The sequence below is a fragment of the Rhinoderma darwinii genome, chromosome 4, assembly GCF_050947455.1.
Source record: "Rhinoderma darwinii isolate aRhiDar2 chromosome 4, aRhiDar2.hap1, whole genome shotgun sequence".
Taxonomy (NCBI): Eukaryota; Metazoa; Chordata; class Amphibia; order Anura; family Rhinodermatidae; genus Rhinoderma; species Rhinoderma darwinii.
In genome coordinates, this window is record NC_134690.1 from 20,674,898 (window position 1) to 20,695,771 (window position 20,874).

At 43.0% G+C, this 20,874-nt stretch overlaps 1 protein-coding gene across 1 annotated transcript in view; it reads left to right on the forward strand.

Annotated features, from left to right (window-relative positions):
• PKHD1 (PKHD1 ciliary IPT domain containing fibrocystin/polyductin) overlaps positions 1–20,874 on the forward strand; it is a 515,144-nt gene that overhangs the window by 250,614 nt on the left and 243,656 nt on the right. Inside the window, exons 36-41 of the mRNA XM_075860893.1 lie at positions 674–886; positions 11,289–11,496; positions 14,170–14,324; positions 16,315–16,509; positions 18,020–18,145; positions 19,191–19,324. Of these exons, the coding sequence (XP_075717008.1) occupies positions 674–886; positions 11,289–11,496; positions 14,170–14,324; positions 16,315–16,509; positions 18,020–18,145; positions 19,191–19,324 (1,031 nt within the window). The remainder of the gene's footprint in view (positions 1–673; positions 887–11,288; positions 11,497–14,169; positions 14,325–16,314; positions 16,510–18,019; positions 18,146–19,190; positions 19,325–20,874) is intronic.

Here is a 20,874-nt window from a genome sequence, read left to right on the forward strand (position 1 = left end):
GGGGGCAGTATTATAGTAGTTATATTCTTGTACATAGGGGTAGTATTATAGTAGTTATAGTCTTGTATATAGGGGCAGTATTATAGTAGTTATATTCTTGTATATAGGGGCAGTATTATAGTAGTTATATTCTTGTACATAGGGGTAGTATTATAGTAGTTATAGTCTTGTATATAGGGAGCAGTATTATAGTAGAACTTGTGGAGCTGCACAGGGGCCCAGTAGTTAATGGAGCCCACTGTCAATTTCTTCTGTCAACTTCATTGCATGTAAATGCCTGAGCTAATGAATTGTTTAGGTAATAATTACTGATGGATTTTTAGATATTCATAAAGGAGTAAATTATCATGATATATTGGAGAGTGGGGTGTTCCTTCACAGGGGTTCCTTAGTTATCTGTCTTCATCTTTTTTTTTTGGCCTCCTTCACATTGAAGGCCGGGGCCACCCTATCTTGTTTTTGGGATCGGTAAGGTTCCCAGCTGCTGAACCAATACCAGTCTGACATATCTGGCTCACTATCATTTCACGCTATGTAAGGAGATTCATCTTCACCCTGGCCTAGGCAGGCAGGAGTACTTGGGCAGTAGTTTTTTTTTAAACATGTCCTACGTTAGTTTTATGCTACAAAAAATTACATACTGAATTGTGTCTTTCCTTTGTTTTTTTTCTAGGTGGTAAGCTGATATTCATAGGATCAGGATCTGTTTATCTCCAGGCTCACTATATACTGATTTCAGATGGCGGTGTACTTCAAGTGGGCACCTCCTCTCAACCATTTAAAGGAAAAGCAAACATCACCCTGTACGGGAGCTCGTATTCTGCTCCGCTATTTCCATATGGGGTGAAGTTCCTAAGTGTCCGGAACGCATCTATCTCCATACACGGTGAGCTATTATGGTCTGTTTATTTATTTTAACTGCGTAGACATCTACACCGGATGATGGGTGCTCTTACGCTTTTATGGGTTAGCCCCTTCTTTCTCCGAGTTATCTCAGTGAGAGTTTGGGAGGGTTGAGAAGTCTGCCTCTACTGCAAAAGAGAGGTGCATTTACTTCATTAGGTACAATTTACTTTATTATTATGACACACCTTATTTCATAACTTTAGCTTAACATTAAAATATCTGATCTCAAAGATGCAACGTCACATACTAGACTACTGCACATAGCAGACTGTCTCGGCATTCAGTAGAGCATAGAGTGTTCGGTCACTTGTCTCACGTCCGTGGATTATGATATCAGCGCGTTCAGTGCAGTTAGATTGATTTACGTGCTATATGACTGCCATCCTCTGTCTAATGGTATATCACCTCCAAGCAGTGGGCATGTGATGAACTAACCAGTCCTACAAGTATACCCCACCATTAAAGGGTTACTCCCATCCTATAAAGTGATTGCATATTGCTAGGATGTGCTTTTACTTTATAATCGATGGAAGTCCTACATCTGGCACCCACACCAAGCCCTTTCTCTGTTTTTCCCTGCACAGCGGCTCCCGAGCCAACCACTGGGTAGGGAACTGCAGCACAGCCCCATTCAAGTGCATTGTTTTTGCTTCATTCTCAAGATCGGTGGTGGTCAGACATGGGCCCCGTGGGATAATCTATGACAGGGCCAGAAGAGGGTGGTGTTAACCCACTGTCACCAAAGGATATGACGTTCTAAATACAGGAGAGGAGACTAAGGGAACCCCTGGTATTCAACCTTTAACCACTATACAGGGATCTGGAGTTCGCTGCAGGGGAAACCCTAGGTCGTTACCCCCAGAGTAGTCTCTATTGGTGACGGCCAATGTAACAGGTGAAGTGCAAGTTACGGGGTCAGGTATAAGAAAAAGGTTAGCGAATTCGGCAAGGTTTGTTTCTGGTCACTAGTCACAGTTCAGGGCAGATTTGAGAGGTTCATCACGGGTTACTAAGCACAGGATATACCCAGGGAAAGATGGGTAGAATAATTTGGCCCTTTCAGAAAATGAGAGTCTGTGCGCGGAACACTAGGAACTAGAGCAGAGCATCAGCGACCTGGGTGGCCGCCAGACAATGGCTAGGGGGAAGTTCCAGAAGTTGGAACACAACCGATCATAAAGTGATGGCATATCCTAGCGATCTGTCATCACTTTATAACATGGAAATAACCCTATAAGAGTTTGCATAAACCAAGAAAAACTCCAAACCCAACCTAACAGAAAGAGTGCCATCTTGACCCCATCTTGAAAGCTGTCAACCTCTCCTGGACCCTTCTAACCACCCTACCCAGGGAACTTAGAGAATCTTGAAACCCATGTATTCAATAGCCACCTGTCCGTCTCAACGGATGTTCCTTGTACGTTGCCAAAAAGCTCGGCCAAGGCACAATCTCCGGCAATCAAGGCTATGGACTCTAATAAACACGGATGGTGCGGACAACAAGAACCAATGTCCCTGGGGCTCACCACCTCCTGCTTCTACCTCTGTGTTTTTCCATGGGCCAACCAGGTGCATGGAGTCAAGAAGGTGGGAATCTTCCCTTGGTATAAGAGAGATGATGTAACTGAGGGACCTCTTACATGGCCCGATGTGGGCTGTGTAAAAGAGAGCCGGTCAACGAGACAGTTCGTTGATCGGCGCTCGTTTGCTCCTTTCACGGGGTCGAGCGATCGTTACTACGATCGCTCGTCCCTATGCATTTCCATCATGTGTAAACAGGCGGATGTGCTGCCGACAAGGATAATATTTTTGGCTGCATAAACAAGATGATCAGCTGATGAACGAACATTTGCCTAATAATTGGCCCGTGTAAAAGGGCCTCTAGGCTAGAACACTACTCTAGAACATTTGCTGTAAGATTGCAAAAAATCCCAGGCCAAAAAGTGGTGGTATTTACCAGCTTGGGGTGTTATCAGAGGAGCTGTGAGAGGAGTCCTGGGCCATAGGGAAAAATGTCTGGGTGAATGTCTTGTGGCTGAGGATGCTCAGCGGTAACTCCAGATATGTCAAACTTTTTGGTATGGTCACTTGTATCTACACCATGATGAGGACAGATTGAGGGGATATAACCTGGGGGTCTGCAGGTCATACAATCAAGATTAGACCCTAATCAGTGAATGCATTAAAACAGACTACGCACTAGTTTAATCTGTAATTGCACTGTTATGTTATAGACAGAAAGCAGTGTATTGTGGGCGCTCAGATGACAACTACACAGTTAGAGTTTGGGCTCAAGCACGCGGCTGTATTACGGATCCGTGTTGTACAAATCTGAAATACAGCACCCAATGTCTGTGCTGGAGCAACCAGCAGAATTCTGTATGCAGCTCTAGAAGTAAATAGAGTAAACCTTAAATTTACCAATATATAAATTACTCCAAACATTGTGTAGATTGGGCCTGTTTAAAGGGGAACTCCGTTGCGGACAATCCCTATTTGTTAGAAGATTCCCTTAACAATAAACTGGTTACAAAGTGTTGTGATCCCCATCGATCATCTATATTCTGTGGGGTCACCTTGCAGTAAGTGTTTAATTTTGCAGCAGCGCCACCACAGGAGACATTAAGCATTACATGGTGTCCATTCAAATTAATGGATTGTCTGTATAATACAGGACAGGTCCTCAAGATCGAGAGGTGCTCTTTATAACCGCTCTCCACTCTGGCCAAGAGATGAGGATCCTGAACCAAGGACCCCCCTCTATTAACTCAGAATTCCTATATAGGGTGTTTGAAAATGGGTTTTCTAAACTGGACAACCCCTTTAAGTTTTAAAGTGTTCCAAATATCCTTTCTGATCCAGCAGCCTTGAAGGAGTTAATTCTTTCCTCAGCCCTTGGTTCTCTCTGGAAATCACAGCAGGCGAGCCCCCAGCACCGGCACATCTCTATACAGACGTTACTGGTTCCAGCTTCTCTGAAATTCCTCTCAATTTGAGAAATTTGTAGCAGCCCTCCCTGTATCTGATTTCGATTACCACACCTATACAAACATTAAGCGTTATCATTATCAGGAGAATTGCAGATCTTTAAACAATAGATTATACTAAGAGATACCATATTCCAGCAGGACCGGGCATGCCGTGCCTGAGGAACAAAGGGCTAATTTGCCATATGAGTCTGTTAAAAAACAAAACAAAAAGAAACTTGAGTTTTTGTGTGCTTGGCCCGATTCCCCCGCTGGATGGCTACAATTACAGATCATTGAAAACACTTGCACCGTCCACGGTTTAACGCTGAGGTTGTAAGCAAGTCTACAGGGCGCGGGGCCGGCTCCGTTCTGCCCGCACTCACATCAAACGGAATCGCTCGACGCTGGTTCTCATTTCAGACCATTCGGGTCCACGGCATTAGAACAAATTGGAGAGCATGTCCGTGTTATTTTTTTTATAGTCATATCACAGTTCCCAATCGTTAAACAAACAGACTTTGAAATTCTCGGCCAGCTCGCGGAAGAGCGTACATTTTTTTCAATTTTTTTTATTTTTATTTGGGAAAGTTGAAAATATTCCACAGCCATGTTTGATGTGAAACTGTTAAGCGAGCCGTGTCAGCTGTCTCCTTTGATATGTAAATGTGTGTTAAAAAAAATGTGCAAAAATCCCAGAATTCTTGGGTGAATGGCAGGCCCAGTACACGGGTGGTCGCGGTGCTTTGGGAAATTTCAAATTTTTTTTTTTTGCCTACGGCTAAATTTAGCCCTGCTGCCAATCAGAGCGCGCCACCCATAAACCGGCTGCCAATCAGGTGTCACTTTAAAGTAGCGTTAGTTTTGTAGGAAGGGAATGGGGAATAGTTGACAGTTTAATCACGGCCCCTGACTCGGAGATGGAGGAAGGGTTATTGATTTATTTGTTGAAGAAATTTATCGCTGTCTCGGTTTGAGCTCCTTGTTTCCTCGCACCATAAGTGGCAAGAGAGCGCCGGCGAATTGTCACGTATCAATAGCAATTTCCAACGCCTTATCGGGAACATGGACGTCACCCAGGACAGGTTACTATCCATAAATATTACTGACAGCGAAAAAAAAACAGGCAGCGGCCGGGATCTTAAATCCTTTTTATATAAGTCCTTGCCTCATCCTTAATTCTATTCATCTGTTATCTGTCTTGAGGAAAGCTGGGTGAAAGCCCATACGGCCGCCAATGTCACCCAGCTTTCCCAGGCGCCTTACTGGCAAATCTGTCTGGTTATATGGTGAAATAGATCAGGGCATGTTTCAGAGTATGATTAGGTTGATTTGCCTTTAAGGAGAAAGGGAAAGCTGGGTGACAACTAATATTGTGGTCATCATAGCCTAATCAGCAGTTGTCACCCAGCTTTCCTAGATTCGTTAGTGGCGGTTTTCACAGATGTTTCCAAAGCCGCAAACAAAGGGAAAGCTGAGTGACAACTATTATAGCTTTTCGGGTCGGGTTCTGAGAGGTCGGTTATGCTGCGTAAAACTATGCAGCGTATCCGACCTGGAACCCGCAGCACATTCTGTCCAAAAAACCGCACCATGTTACGGTGCGGTTTTTCGGGTGGGATTTCCACTGCAGAAAGCAGCGGTAGAAAAAAAAAAAAAAACGTTCATACTGCCGTTTTCATGGTGACCTCTTCCCTCCTTTGTCGTCCGGTCCGGCCTCCCTGGAATGCTGCAGCGGTCATATGGGATGAAACTTCATCCCAGGAGGACGGACTGGAGGAAGAAGCAGGGAGTTCTGGGTAAGTATGACATTTTTTTTCTGAGTTGTGATTTTTGAGGCGGAATCGCTGCGATTCCGTCGCAAAAGTTGCAACACTTGGCTTTCTGTTGCGGGTTTTGCATCCCCATTGACTTCAATGGGGAAAACCCGCAGCAGAAGATCAATGAAAACGCAGCATAAATTGAAATGGATTTACATTTTTCACTGCAGGACAATTTATTAACGTTTTTTTTACGCAGCGCGGGCATGACATTTTCAAAATCTCATCCACTTTGCTGCAGAATTTCCTCAGCGTTTGTTACGTGGTAACCCGGCCTAAGTGTCAAATCTGCCAAGTTATATAGAGACCGGGTCATAGTTGGGCTTAGTTCACACTTACGTTGTATAATCCGTTACTCTGATTCGATAATAAGGATAAAAACGCTACAAAAATAACGTATGCGAACAGCTTGCGGGGTGAGCTGTAGTTTCTAATGGTACCAGAGACTTTTTGAGCATTTTTTTTCTAATTTTTTTTGTAAGAGGTGAGGTGAACAAAAAACAGCGATTCTGTTTTTTTTGTTTTTTTTTACATCGTTCACCGTGCGGATTAAATAATGTTATAATTTTTTTACATTGTGTTTGGGGGGAAATGGGAAATTTTTAATATTATCAATTTTCATATATTAAAAAAACGTTATCTCTTTTAAACTTTTTTTTGTTAATCCCCCTAGGGAACTTGAAATAGCAATCCAACGAATGTATTGCAGTATATCGTGATTCTGACGGTCTCCTATGAAGCCCTGCGTCACGCGAGGAAAGGAGGGGAGCGATGCAGCGTCACAGGCCACACCCCTGTTTTTAACTGCTTAGATGCCGTGGTTGCTTTATACCGCAGCATCTAAGGGGTTAAACGAGTGTGAACCCGCTCGTTACACTGAAGTTTGCATGCGACAAAACCGCAGTGTAATACAGTTTCAGCATAAACAATGGGATTCCAGGAAATCTCACGTACACGCTGCAGTATTTCCCTTCACGTAAATTGACCTGCGGTTCGGATTTTAAAATCCTTCATGTCAATATATCTTGCGTTTCTGCTTTTATCTGTCTAGTGCAGAGGAAAATCGCACCAAAACACGCAGCATGTAAACGCCACGATTTGCGCATCAAAACGTAAAAGACGCATCAAAAAACGCTGCAAATTACGCAACATGTGCATGTAGCCTTAGGGAGACAAAAAAAGCTCTTGTGGCAGGTGTCACCCAGCTTTCTGAGATTCCTAAATGGCAAATCTGACTAGTTATACAGTGATATGAAATGATAGGATTTATCAGTGACGAGACAGCTCGGTCTTTCAGGATTTCTGGGAAAGCTGGGTGACCACTATTATAGAAGCCAATACAGGTCTCAAAGGAAATGAAAGCCAGCTTTCCCAGATTCCTCAGTGGCAAATCTGCCTAGGTAAATAGTCATATGGAAGCAGGGGAAGTATCAGTGACTAACTAGGCAGATCCGTCTTTCAGGAGACCGGGAAAGCTGGGTGACAACTAATATGGCTGCCATTACAGCCCTAGTGGGGAATGTATCCAGCTTTTCCAGACTCCTAAGCTGCGAATCTGTCTTGTTATATAGTGATAGGGAATCAGGGGGAAGCCTGCTCTAGAATTCCATGGAGAGACCCCCGCATGTGTGGAACCACCTCTACATGAGGGCCACGTCCGCCTTGGATGGCAGAATGGGGTTCAGGGAAAGTTGTGATGGGAGAGATAATCAGAATACCATAATAGGTCTCTACTGGGGATGTTATAGGGGTCTTCGGGCCGCAAACATTTATCACCCTTCTTTAAGTGATAAACCTTAGATGTGTGGGGGTCTGGCTGACGGGATATACCACTCCTATGTCTCCCCAACCACAGAACCGGTCAGAGGAGAAGTCTGAAGGAATTGGGGGTGATGTGGTCTGGACGGTGTTGGGGTCTGGAGGGTGTTGGGATCTGTAGGGTGCTGGGGTCTGGTGGGTGCTGTGGTCTGAAGGGTGCCGGGATCTGGGGGGTGCTGGGGTCTGGAGGATGCTGGGGTGTGAAGGATACTTGGATCTAAAGGGTACTGGGGTCTAGAGGGTGCTGGGGCTTGGAGGGTGCTGGGGTCCGTAGGTTGCTGGGGTCTGTAGGGTGCTGTTAAGTGAAGGGTACTAGGATCTGAAGGGTGCTGGGGTTTGAAGGGTCCTGGGCTCTGGAGTGTGCCGGGCTCTGGAGTGTGCCGGGCTCTGGAGTGTGCCGGGCTCTGGAGTGTGCCGGGCTCTGGAGTGTGCCGGGCTCTGGAGTGTGCCGGGGTCTGGAGTGTGCCGGGGTCTGGAGTGTGCCGGGGTCTGAACAGTCTGTGGTCTATAGGGGGCTGGACTCTGAATGGTGCTGAAAAGGTGCTGACATCTATAGGGTGCAGTTTACTAATCCCAACCAAATACTCCCTGATGCAATTTCTCAACCATAGACAAGTACAGTATAGCTGCGGAGAGAAATGGCTCAGTGAAAGTTTACATATTAGTATTTAATCGACAGCTATTACGACATAGACTACATCAAATCCTATGGCAAGGACCATATTTTATAGAATAGTAAAGCTACATTCATATTATAGTGTTAGGCCCTTTAAGGCTTTAGAACTTTCCATCAAAGTTAAAATAAAGCAGTTTTTGAGTTCACATTTTTTCTTTGTGAGGACAATTATTTTACTGATGCCGTAATGTGCAATAGAGCGAATACGGAGCCAAACTTTGAATTCTTTTAACAATTAAGATCAGTCTTGTACATTATTTCTGCACCTCCCGGGATATGTAAATCCCACAATTTGCAGCGAGACCTAAATATCCGAGCGGAACATGTTACAAATGAGAAAATATCGACTTCTCAATTACTCACTCAGTGATCACTTCCCTAACTTTCTTAGCGAGCTTTTATAATTCTCCTTCCTCGGGGTCGTATGTTTCTTCGGCAAATTGTCCAAAATTGGTCATAATCGGGCACATGCTCAATGTTGTGTAACAGACATCTTCCCATTAACAATAATGCGTAATTCAATTGACAGCGATGAAAATTTACCTAGCAATATGTTGTCGTTATAGCCAACTGCTCTTAGCATCTAAACGATCCTTTCAGCATGTCTTCAGATTCCTGCAGGCAAATATTCCTTGTCTCATTCAATAGCGCCATAGATTAAGTGCCAATAATGTCAAAATGGTGCCAGCTGTATGCGGGGGAACATGGAGGAAAAAAAGTGCTTGTGTGCAATACGTGATGAAACGCAGGTACGGGGGAGACGGCTCTTCATTGTTCTTCTGCGAAAATGTCTGAGATAAAATGGATTGTACTCATGCGTGGATTAAAGGGGCCACAACCTCATGACGTTTTCTTTCAGGATTTTGATTTTGATTGACGCATTCTTTGAGGAGGCCCCCGGCCAATTTTGGTCGGCGCAACGAGCACCGATCAACGAGACATCGTTGATCAGCGCTCGATTGCTCCTTTCACATGGAGGTATGGATGAGGATGAGAGGTCGTTACTCCGATCGATCGTCCCCATACATTATTATCATGTCGGTAGCGCAAATCCCTGTTTACACTGGGAGATGTGCTGCCGACAACGATAAGGGTATGTTCACACGCACTGTTTTCAGACATAATTCGGGAGTTTTACACCTCGATTTATGCCTGAAAAAATGGCTCCATTACGCCTACAAAAATCTGCCCATTGCTTTCAATGGGATTTACGGTGTTTTGTTCCCAAGAGGTGTCATCTTACGCGTCGCTGTCAAAAGACGGCACGTAAAAAGACGCCCGCGTCAAAGAAGTGCCTGTCACTTCTTGGGACGTTTTTGGAGCCGTTTTTCATTGAACGCATTGAAAAACAGCTCCAATAACGTCCGTAAAATACGGCGCGAAAAATGCCAGTTATTACAAAAACTTCTGAAAATCAGGAGCTGTTTTCAGGCGAAAACAGCCCCGTAATTTCAGACGTATTTTGCTACTGCATGTGAACATACCCTTATACTTCAGTTTTTTAAAACGATATGATCAGCAGATGAGTTTGTTCATCTGCTGATCGCTGTCCTGTTTACACAGGGCAATTGTCGGCAAAGAGCGTTCTATGAACACTTGTCTGCCCGATAATTGCACAGTATAAAAGGGTCCTCAGAGCCGTAGGCACTCCGTATACCGCCACATGGTGCCTGTGCATGATATATTCTTCCCTAGTAGCAGTGATTTTAAGAGAGAATGCCTTTATGGTGTCCGAGGGAAAATAGCACAATTTTTTTATATGGTGGATTTATTTGGAATAACCTGTGAGCCTCTGTATGGAAGAACAGCGTGGCACCATAAAAACAGAAGCTTACATAGATCCTGAGCCCCAATACAAAATCTGTAATAGGGCCCCACACCTAGCATGGGCCATTTACACTGATCTGCCATAACATAAAACCACTGACCGGTGTAGTAAATAGCATTGATGATCTGGTTACAATGGCGCCTGTCAAGGTGGGATACATGAGGCAGCAAGTGATCAGTCAGTTTTCGAAGTTGATGTGTTGGAAGCAGGAAAATGGAGAAGTGTAAGGATCTGAGTGACTGTTACAAATTGTGATGTCTAGACGACTGTGTCAGAGTATCTCCAAAACATCTGTAAGTTGTGCACCCCTGCTGTACAGATGTCATTACTCCCTGGAAAATAGTTGACATAAATAAAGATGGAGAAAAATTGTATCCAACTTTGTAGGTAAGGTCAAGAAATTCCCACCCCCATCCTCCTCAAATTGGCTACTAGTTCTTGGGGAATCTTCACGTGTCAATCAAAACTATGTAGCGACTCTGGTTAGTCCTCTGACCATCACCAAATAGCCTGTGTCTAATGTCCTGCGCTCATAGAGTGTTATTGTAGGCATGGTCATTATCATGATGTCTTAAATTGTCTTACCGTATGGGAGCTACGGCCATTGGGATCAATGGAAGGCCCGATGCAAATTATGACTAGTGGAGTGTGTCTTACGCGGTGTGTCCCAAAAGTAATGAGAATTGTTTTAAAAAAAAAAATCCTTTTATTCAAAAAAGATACAATTAGGCTCAATTACCTTCGAAGTAAGTCCCATGGGTAAGTCCCAAAGCGTCGGTCCCGATCCAAAGCCTTGATAACGGTCACATTTTCATCAGTTCTTGAAGTTGAAGGTCGCCCTGAGCGCTGTTCATCCTCAACGGCTTCCCTTCCATCCTTTGAAGGCTTTGTGCCATTTGAAAACTTGTGCTGACGACAAAGCAGCTTCCCCATACGCTGTCATCTGCATCTCTACGTTTTCTGAAGCTGTTTTTCCAAGTTTCACGCAAGATTTTATTGCATTACGCTGCTCGATGCTCCTCTGCATTTTCATCCATGACTAGAGAGAAAAACAAGGGTGCATTTTTGTAACATACCGACGCTTCGAAAAGCTCGGGCCCAACTGAGGATGGTCCGGCCATACACTTGAGATACCCCTGCAACAACCTACATCCCCACTTTCCTCACACAGCCCTTTTAGGAATTGTAAAAAAATAATTCTCATTACTTTCGGGACGCACCTCGTATGTGTATGGCCAGCATTGTAATGACTTTTATTATATTTATTTTTTTAGGTTGGGTCCCGAAGTTCATTTCCACAAATCTTGCATATCCGGCTAGAGCCAATGACACACAGCTGACCGTAATGGATCCTGTTGACTGGCGTATAGGGGGTCAGCTTGTCCTATGCGGAGCTAGTTTGGCCAAACCTGTAAAACAGGAAGAGGTCCTAACCATTGTGAATATTAAAGGAACACACATTTCTATCAGTCCACCTCTAAGGTGAGTCCAACAATGTCCAGACATTATTATTTATGTAGTTTAGGTGTTTGTTCACGTTATGTAGACACTAGCAACAGAATAATCCACGTCACCTCCATTTCAGATTTATATATGAGCAATGTTGCAGGCCCAGGAGAGACATTTATAGGAGCATGAAAAACCCTTGACCAAAGTAACGGCCTCTGACAGACACCTAGCAATTGGTGGTAGTGCCAGTGTGAATGAGAGATGAAGAATGAGATTATTATCGTGATGGTTGTTCCTTCCTTCGTGACTTCACCAATCATCCAGGACATGTTGCTAGACTTTGAAAACAACCAGAGCAAGATGAGGCACTGGTAAATGCCCCATGACAGCCACACTGTCCCCACGACAACCACAATAACCCTAATGATAGCCTTAATGCCACCATGATAACCACAATGTCCCCATGACAGCCACAGATTGCCTTCATGACAGCCACAATGTCCCTTATGCCAGCCACCAATCCCCAACGACCACCACAATGCCATTAATGCCCCCTTTGCCAGCCACAATGCCCCAGTGATAGCCACTATACATTACATTGAAATTAAATTGGTTTTTATTTTTCCAAAGTACAATACAAAAGTATACAACATCCCAATGATACACAATACATTAAATGTACCTGTGACAGCCACAATGCCCCCATTATCACAGTGCTTCCATGCCAGCCACACTGTTTTTATTCCCTTTATGCCAGCCGTAATGCCCCCAATGCCAGCCCTGAATGTACTATGACAGCCATAATGCTCCCATGACACCCATAATGTCCCCACAACAACTACAATGTCCCCATAACAACCACAATGCCCCACAACAGCCACAATGCCTTCAATGACAGCCACAATATAGTCAATGTTCCCATGACAGACACAATGCCCCCATGACAACAGTGCCCCCATGCCAGTCACAATGCACTCTTTGCCAGCCACAATGCTCCTATGACACAAAGCCTCCATGACAGCCACAGTGCCCCCTATCCCATAAACATTGCCCCCTATGCCAGCCACTACACCCCAATGACAGCCACTATGCCCTTCATCACTCCCCTTGCTAGATACAGTTCCCACCTCTGTTTCGTAAACCCTCGCATACCTGCTTGGAATGGCGTTCTATCTACGTCTGACATGCAGTGATCATGTCTGCATGTCAGACACAATAACTGGCAATAACATTATTTAGTTAGAAACAGGTAAGCAGCCATAACCTAATGGTGGCCGTTGCTTCCTCTGCTAGCTTTCAATTGCCTCTGCGTCAGAAGGATGTGGATGCCATTGAAAATAACAATCACCCCCTTGACAGCCATAATGTCCCTTATGCCAGCCACAATGCCCCCTGATAGCCATAATGTCCATTATACCAGCCCTAATGACAGCCACAAATTGCCCCTATGACAGTTACAATTTCCCTAATGCCAGCCACAATGCCCCCATGACAACCTCAATGCCTTTATAACAGCCAAATTGCCCCCATGACAACACAATGCCCCATAGCAAGCTCAATGCCCTCATGTCAGCCACTATGCCCCCATTTCAGCCAAAATGTCCTTTATGCCAGAAAAATGCCACGATGACAGCCACAGCTGCAACTTCCCTTGTGCCAGCCACAATTTCCCCATGATAGCCACAATGTCCTGACGACAGCCACAATGCCCTGACGACCGCCACAAATCCCTGACGACAGCCACAATGCCACAATGACAGCATACATAATTGCCCCCACGCCACCCACAATGACCCTTACGTCATAAATAATGCCCACTAAGTGCCTGGTGCTAGTGACACTACTGAATTTACATGTTTCCGTGTTTTAAAAGGGTGGATATCTCAAAGTGGTAATTAAAAAAAATATATATGTGAAGGATACTTTTTGGCCAATTTTGCTGAAGTAGAAAAGAGGTAAACTCGGGCACAGTTGTATAGTCCAGAATAATGGTTGGTATTGGCTTATTGGGACTTTCTCAAATTAGGCAAAGTAATGACCTTGTGTTATTTAACAACCAATAAATCCTCATGATTAGAGATGGTGGTGCCAATTATGTCTGTACCATATGAAAACCCCAAAAATTATGGTTTGACTAGAATTAACCCAATATCAAACTCTCCCCACGTCACTCTCTTAGAGGTCCACGAGTCTTAGATATGAGTTGTTTAATGGGGTCCTCTCATTAGCACGCTGCATTAGCTTTCCCTTTGCTGGTCTGCAGCATATAAGTAACAGGGTGATCACTGTTTTTTTGTTTGTTTTTTACTCTGAAGGGTCATAAAATCCCTTTCTACTGTTGTCCCATTTGACCATGAAAGTATATAACTATGTACATGTTCCCTCTGTATCATAGGCAAGTTATAGGTACAGCCCTAGGATGTGAGGACCCCTTCAGTACATTCAGTTTCCTCGAGCCCTATAAGGGTGCTATGGCCCATATTCTAGTCAATAAGGGATTTGGCCCAAACATGTTATATGTACAAAGTTGCACTAGGAAGTTTCTTACATGAGGATAAGAAAAAGGTGTAAAATCTACCCATAGGGAATATAGGAACAGTGGGTACAATATGGGTTTGTTGTATCATGTAGTCCTTAGAGTTTTTGAGTTATGTTACTTGTGTACTCTACAAGTTCTGGTTCATTTTGCAGTTTTTCATATTGCAGATATACCTATAATATTTTAGAGCAACCTATAGAGGATAAGTATATCTCTCTAAGGCCTATAGTCGCCCTGCTGAGTAGAGATATTACCGTGCAAGGGAACCTAACAGACGAGTATATCAGTCGTTACAAGCGATGTCAGGGGGCAGGAGTCTCAGGTAAATATTCACACCCAGTACATGATCTCTTTCTCCAGTTTCTGTATCACTTTTATTATGTAATTTTATTTATAACAAAAAATAATTCAACATATTGTAGAAATATGGCCTCAGAGATGATCTAAAAAGTTTTCTTTCATGGTCCCAAAAATGTGGGGTCAGTTGGCTCTTTGCAAGGCACTATATTTAAACATTTTTCCTATCATTGTTTTTTTCTGCCAGGCTAGGGCATGTTTGTATATAGCTGTAAAATGGACCCTCTTAGAACAGAAGCAGACTGATCAACTGGGCAGTTAGACCATGGCCAGAAAGGGACCACATCTCCTCAATCAAATGCAATGTTCCTTAAAGTGGATGTCCACATTTTTAACACCATGTTATTTTTAGGTCCGTTATTCTGTGAGGTTCTTTATAGGTGTCAGAAACCGTCCTTGTGATACAGATCTCTAAATCCTGTTTCTCGTCACACAGTCCTAGAGGGAAATAATCAAATTCTGTCTGCCAAAGCCACCACTAGGGGGAACTTAGGATCTTACTGCATACAGATTTATTATTGAGAATGTAAAAACTGTAACGTTCCCTATTTTCCTAAGACTGTACCTGAATGCCTACCCCGGCTACAAGAGGTTGGAGAACTTGTCATAACTGGAGCTGCACTCCAGTGCAAGAAAAGTCTGACAACAGGCAAGGGAGGTGAATTCTAGGGAACATTTTTGGATAACACTGGCTAATCTGAGGTGTTAAAGATGTCCTCCCATTCTTCATCCTTAACCCAAGAAAGTGTGGACTTTACTGGTTGGATTTTAGGGTTGGATAGTGCTAAATAGATGGTCGAGCTGCAGATAGTCATTATTAAACAGTTCCTGGTCGGTTAAAGGCAGGCAGTATCAGGTCGAGATATCCGTAACATGAGGTCAGGCCAGAGGTCAGTACACAAATAATCAGGTCAAAGCAGCGTCAAACACAGGGATCTACAGGGAATAACAGGAAAATGCCAGGAAACTCACCACCAGCGCTGATAACAAGCAAGGAATCCAGACAGCAGTTTCCCTATAAAGGTCTCCAGAAGATGACGTCACACGCTGTGGCCAGGTTTTGATCCTTTATCCAGGTCTTAATCCTTGCACAGCACAAAAAAGCAGCTGTGACACCTCCGTGGAAACAGTTTTGGATGAGCCAACACACCCCCTATTGGCAAATGGAGTATTGCGCTGGGTTGTACTGGCCCGCAACCCTTCACATACATAGTATGCAGTAATCTCTTAAGCTCCCTCTAGTGGTGACTGCAGCCAATTAAAATGGTATCATTTAAAGGGGTTATGCGGGGAACAGAAATGATTAGCAGTGTACACACTCTAATATATATTCCGGTCCCCCGTCGCGCGGATTCTGAGATTTTCATAGATATTTGTAGCGCTGCCAGGGGATCGGAAGACTAGTTGCACAGTATTTTTGGGATCACGATAAGACCTATCATGTGACCAATCCCGCTGTACTCTATGTACAAGCAGGAGCAGTAGTACATTGATTACATAAAGTACATGATGAAGAGTCATATCGTCATCAAAGAAGGCTATGCCACTGGACTTCCGGTCCCCCGGCAGCGCTATGAAAATCTCAGAATTAGTGTGACGGGGGGCCGGAATGTATATTAGCGAGTGTCCCCACATAAAGTCACTGCTAATAATTTTTGGTCCCCATCCAAAAAATGGAGCACCATCCCCTATAAATATATATATAACAAAAATAATAAGCACAAAATGTTAGACCTATATAACTAAAAATAAAAATTCGGATATTATAACTATAGGAGTTGCAAAGGGGTCTCCTGCCTCTTGTTGGCCCAAGTACCCGAGTCTTATATTACAACCAAACACATGTTGTATGTACCTTGCATGAGTCCGGAGGTTCTAGACATTTTCTTCATCATCGGTGGTGACCATTCTAATCGTACACATTTCTCTCCTTATAATCTCCATTCCTCCGTCAGATATAACAGATTGTCCTTATGAAAGAAGCGAGAAAACGCTTGGATCACAAGATCTGGGGGTCGTGTTTATCGCTCAAGCCTTGAAGGATGAGCCAAGTTTGGTCCAAATCTCAGGAGTCCGCTTCCTGCACGCCGGCCAAGCCTTCACACAGTCACGCAGTGCCCTCAATATTGCTGGCAATAGACCCATGAATGGTAGGACTGAGTTGTATTTCCACCAGAAGACGATATCTATGTAACAGTCTCATCTCTACTTCTCTGATATTTTAGTACTTGCCTTTAACACTTTGCTTTACAAAATAGAAAACTACCAGTATATTCTTTGTAGACGGTATTTGGGGGTACCGTCTGTATCGTAGCTATAGGGTGCTCCTTTGCTACCTAAAAGTACAAAAAAAGGACATATAATGCTTAGGAAGGGGCAAGATACAGATTTCCCATTGGGGCCCAAGCTACACCTTTGTGCTGTCAGTGCAGATATAACAGCTGTTGTGGGTTCATATAGATACAATTGCAACAGGCAGTATATATCCTATAGCGGTAAGTAGATGAAGCAATGTATTAGCAAGGTGATGTACTGTAGTGTGTACTTCCTAAAAATTCAGGTCTCATTGTGAATATGTTTCTTATCTTGTACTAATACTGAGATATAGTCTGTATCATACTCCAGAACTGCAGTCACAATTCTGCTGTTTGTTATTTAAAACAGTCAACAAGCTGGTCGCCGGACACACCCCTGACAGCTGGGCTTCTATAATGCAGGGGTACAGATAGTGATTACTGCACAGTGACAGGTGTAAAGACTAAACTTTGCAAAATACATATCAAGCTCTTTGCAGAGATCGATTCAGTTAGGAATGCTGGGAGATTTCAGCTGGGAAGCTTGCAGAATTGTGACTGCAGCTCTGAAGTATAAGACAGGCTGTTACTTGATCTCTTGTGGTGCAGATTGTGATAACACCTGGCCCTAGAAGATTTCTAAGGACTATCCCAGAGATGTAGCTAGGGGGGTTTGGTGGGGCATGTGCTGGGTATCGGGGGTTAGCCAACAAGTCGCTCAGCCTTGGCCGGAGTAGTATTTTACTACAGATATAGGGCAGCAAACTGAATTCCATGCCCTGGGTGAAGGAATGCCTAGCTACAGCTCTGACTATCCTCAGCTTTGACTTTAACTTATCCCAAGGCCCACTGTGTCTTTTAGCTTTAAAGTCTGTGTCCAATGCATCTCAAATGAAAAATGTAAATTAAATATTTTCTATCTTTTTGTGTCTACAGCTCTTTTACAGGTCTATATGTTTCCATGGTAACAGACAACAAACACTGTGTAGTCTGTTTCTGCAGTCATATTCCCCTACGTCTTACTATCTTACATTTGGTAGCTCCCCAAGAAGAAGGGGACCAATGAAAGGCACTATGACTGCAGGATCAGACTACACATGGTTTGTTTGTTGTCTGTTACCATGGAAACATCAAGGCCTCTATAGCAGCCATAGACACAAAATGATAGAAAATATTTAATTAAGATGGTTTGCCAAGTTGCCTCATTTTTCATTTTAGATGCACTGGAACTGGAAAAATAATATTTGTGAATGTTGATTCCATACATTACTACAATGAATAATCTAGTAGGACCACCAAAAACTTGGCTTCGCCATTTGTTAACATTCCTCCGTCATTAAGGTGCCATTATTTGCCTCTGTTGTAGATTCCTATATACGGGGATGTGTTGTGGTGAATTCCTTCGCTCGTGGCATCAGCGTCTCTGGGATTTCCCATTTCACAGTGGAAGAAAACATCTTTTACAATATTAAAGGTCACGGTGTGATTGTAGGTGAGTGATTGTTACTTGTGATCAGCGCTGCCTCCCCTGATTACACTGCTACAGCGGGGTTTAACTCTTTCCCTGCTAGGACATTATAGTCGTTCTGCACTCTCTCCATTTCAGTGATCATTATATTTGCAATTTTTGTTGTAATCTATTTATCTATCTATCTATCTATCTATCTATCTATCTATCTATCTATCTATCTATCTATCTATCTATCTATCTATCTATCTAATATCTATCTATCTATCTATCTATCTATCTATCTATCTATCTATCTATCTCATATCTATCTATCTATCTATCTATCTATCTATCTATCTATCTATCTATCTATCTATCTATCTATCTATCTATCTATCTATCTATCTATCTATCTATCTATCTATCTATCTATCTATCTATCTATCTAATATCTATATCTATCTATCTATCTATCTATCTATCTATCTATCTATCTATCTATCTATCTATCTATCTATCTATCTATCTATCTATCTATCTATCTATCTATCTATCTATCTATCTATCTATCTATCTATCTATCTATCTATCTATCATCTATCTATCTATCTATCTATCTATCTCATATCTATCTATCTATCTATCTATCTATCTATCTATCTATCTATCTATCTATCTATCTATCTATCTATCTATCTATCTATCTATCTCATATCTATCTATCTATCTATCTATCTATCTATCTATCTATCTATCTATCTATCTATCTCATATCTATCTATCTATCTATCTCATATCTATCTATCTCATATCTATCTATCTATCTCATATCTATCTATCTCATATCTATCTATCTATCTATCTATCTATCTATCTATCTATCTATCTATCTATCTATCTATCTATCTATCTATCTATCTATCTATCTATCTATCTATCTCTCTCATATCTATCTATCTATCTATCTATCTATCTATCTATCTATCTATCTATCTATCTATCTATCTATCTATCTATCTATCTATCTATCTATCTATCTATCTTTCTCGGCTATGTATTATAATATTGGCTGCTTGTGTTATCATAGGAGAACATTTAGAAAATGCCATTCAGATTAAGAAGAATCTCTTGATAAGGATTTTGGGAAGTGACGGTCTCTCAAACATTGAGACTTTGGCCCCAGCAGCCATTTATATCAGGTCTCCTTCCAATGCCATAGAGGTGAGAAAACATGAGAAATGACTTGTTGTGTGAAGGGAATCTCAATCTTCATCTTCTATTCCGTAAAATATTGATGGAAATGGAATGGATAGAATGGAATAGATTGCTTGTTTATTACTGACAGGCAAAGAGGCTTTATTCTTCTGAGTATACCAAAGCGTTCTATGAATGATCAGAAGTCCGCGTCGTGAAATCCCTCTTTAGATGACGCCGTCAATAGCAGGATCGCGGGGTGCCGATGGGTTTCTATGGCAGCTGGTGGCCTAACAATAGCCCCCAGGTCTGCCATCTTACTACACCCATCAGGCCTTGCCAGAGGCTAAGGGTATGTGCACACACACTAATTACGTCCGTAAGTTACGGACGTATTTCGGCCGCAAGCACCGGACCGAACACAGTGCAGGGAGCCGGGCTCCTAGCATCATAGTTATATACGATGCTAGGAGTCCCTGCCTCTCTGCAGGACAACTGTCCCGTACTGTAATCATGTTTTCAGTACGGGACAGTAGTTCCACGGAGAGGCAGGGACTCCTAGCATCGTACATATGTATGATGCTAGGAGCCCGGCTCCCTGCACTGAGTTCGGTCCGGTACTTGCGGCCGAAATACGTCCGTCAATTACGGAGGTAATTAGTGTGTGTGCACATACCCTAACAGGCGTAATACACTGCATCATAGAAGTGATCAAGAGATCGCGTAGTGAAGTCCCATAGTGGGACAAGAAAAAGTTAAAGGGGTTTCCCCATGAAGTGATTCCCCGTAATAAAACCCCATATTAAATTCCAAGTTACTTTCTAATGTATTTCAATTAAGGAAGTCTGGCTGTCTCTGAGTTATAAACTCTGTCCCATGGCCCCACTCCTGGAAATCGCCTGTCAATCAAACTTTCGTCCTGCCGAAGATGTTCCATGTGCGAGTCTGCGCAGATTCTTCTCTCCATTTCTCCTCCGAGCAGCGCCGTCCCGTGCTTCACACACGCTCAGACTGCCGTTTTAGGACTATTCATCGAGATGCACTCCTTCTCTTACTGCACCTGCTCGGCAGTGTCCACAGACTTTTATGGGCTCCATTGAATTCAACCCTGCAAAAAATAAGTTGAACTCATCCCACAAAAACGAAGCCCCCATACAGCTCCAGCAGAGGAAAAATCCAAAAAGTTATGGCTCTCAGAATATGGCAACTTTTTTTTTTTTTTTTTTTATTATTTTTATTGCGCAGACGTAGTAAAACATAGAAAAAAAATGTATATGAACTTGATATGTCCGTTATCGTATTGACACGCGGAATAAAGACACGGTGAACGCCGAAAAAAGAAATGCCAAAAAAACAATGGTGGAACTGCTGTTTTTTCACCCCTCTATAAAAAAAAATGATAAAAGTTTTTTTCTATACATTATGGGGGAGATTTATTATGGCCGCGCCAGTCTTAATAAGAAACACGCTGGAGTAAGATGCGAAAAACTCATTAAGAGGCAAAACCCTGAGGCCCACGCCTCTTAATTTGTCGCATCTTCGCATGTCCTTGCGCCATTGAATCTATGCCAGCCAGG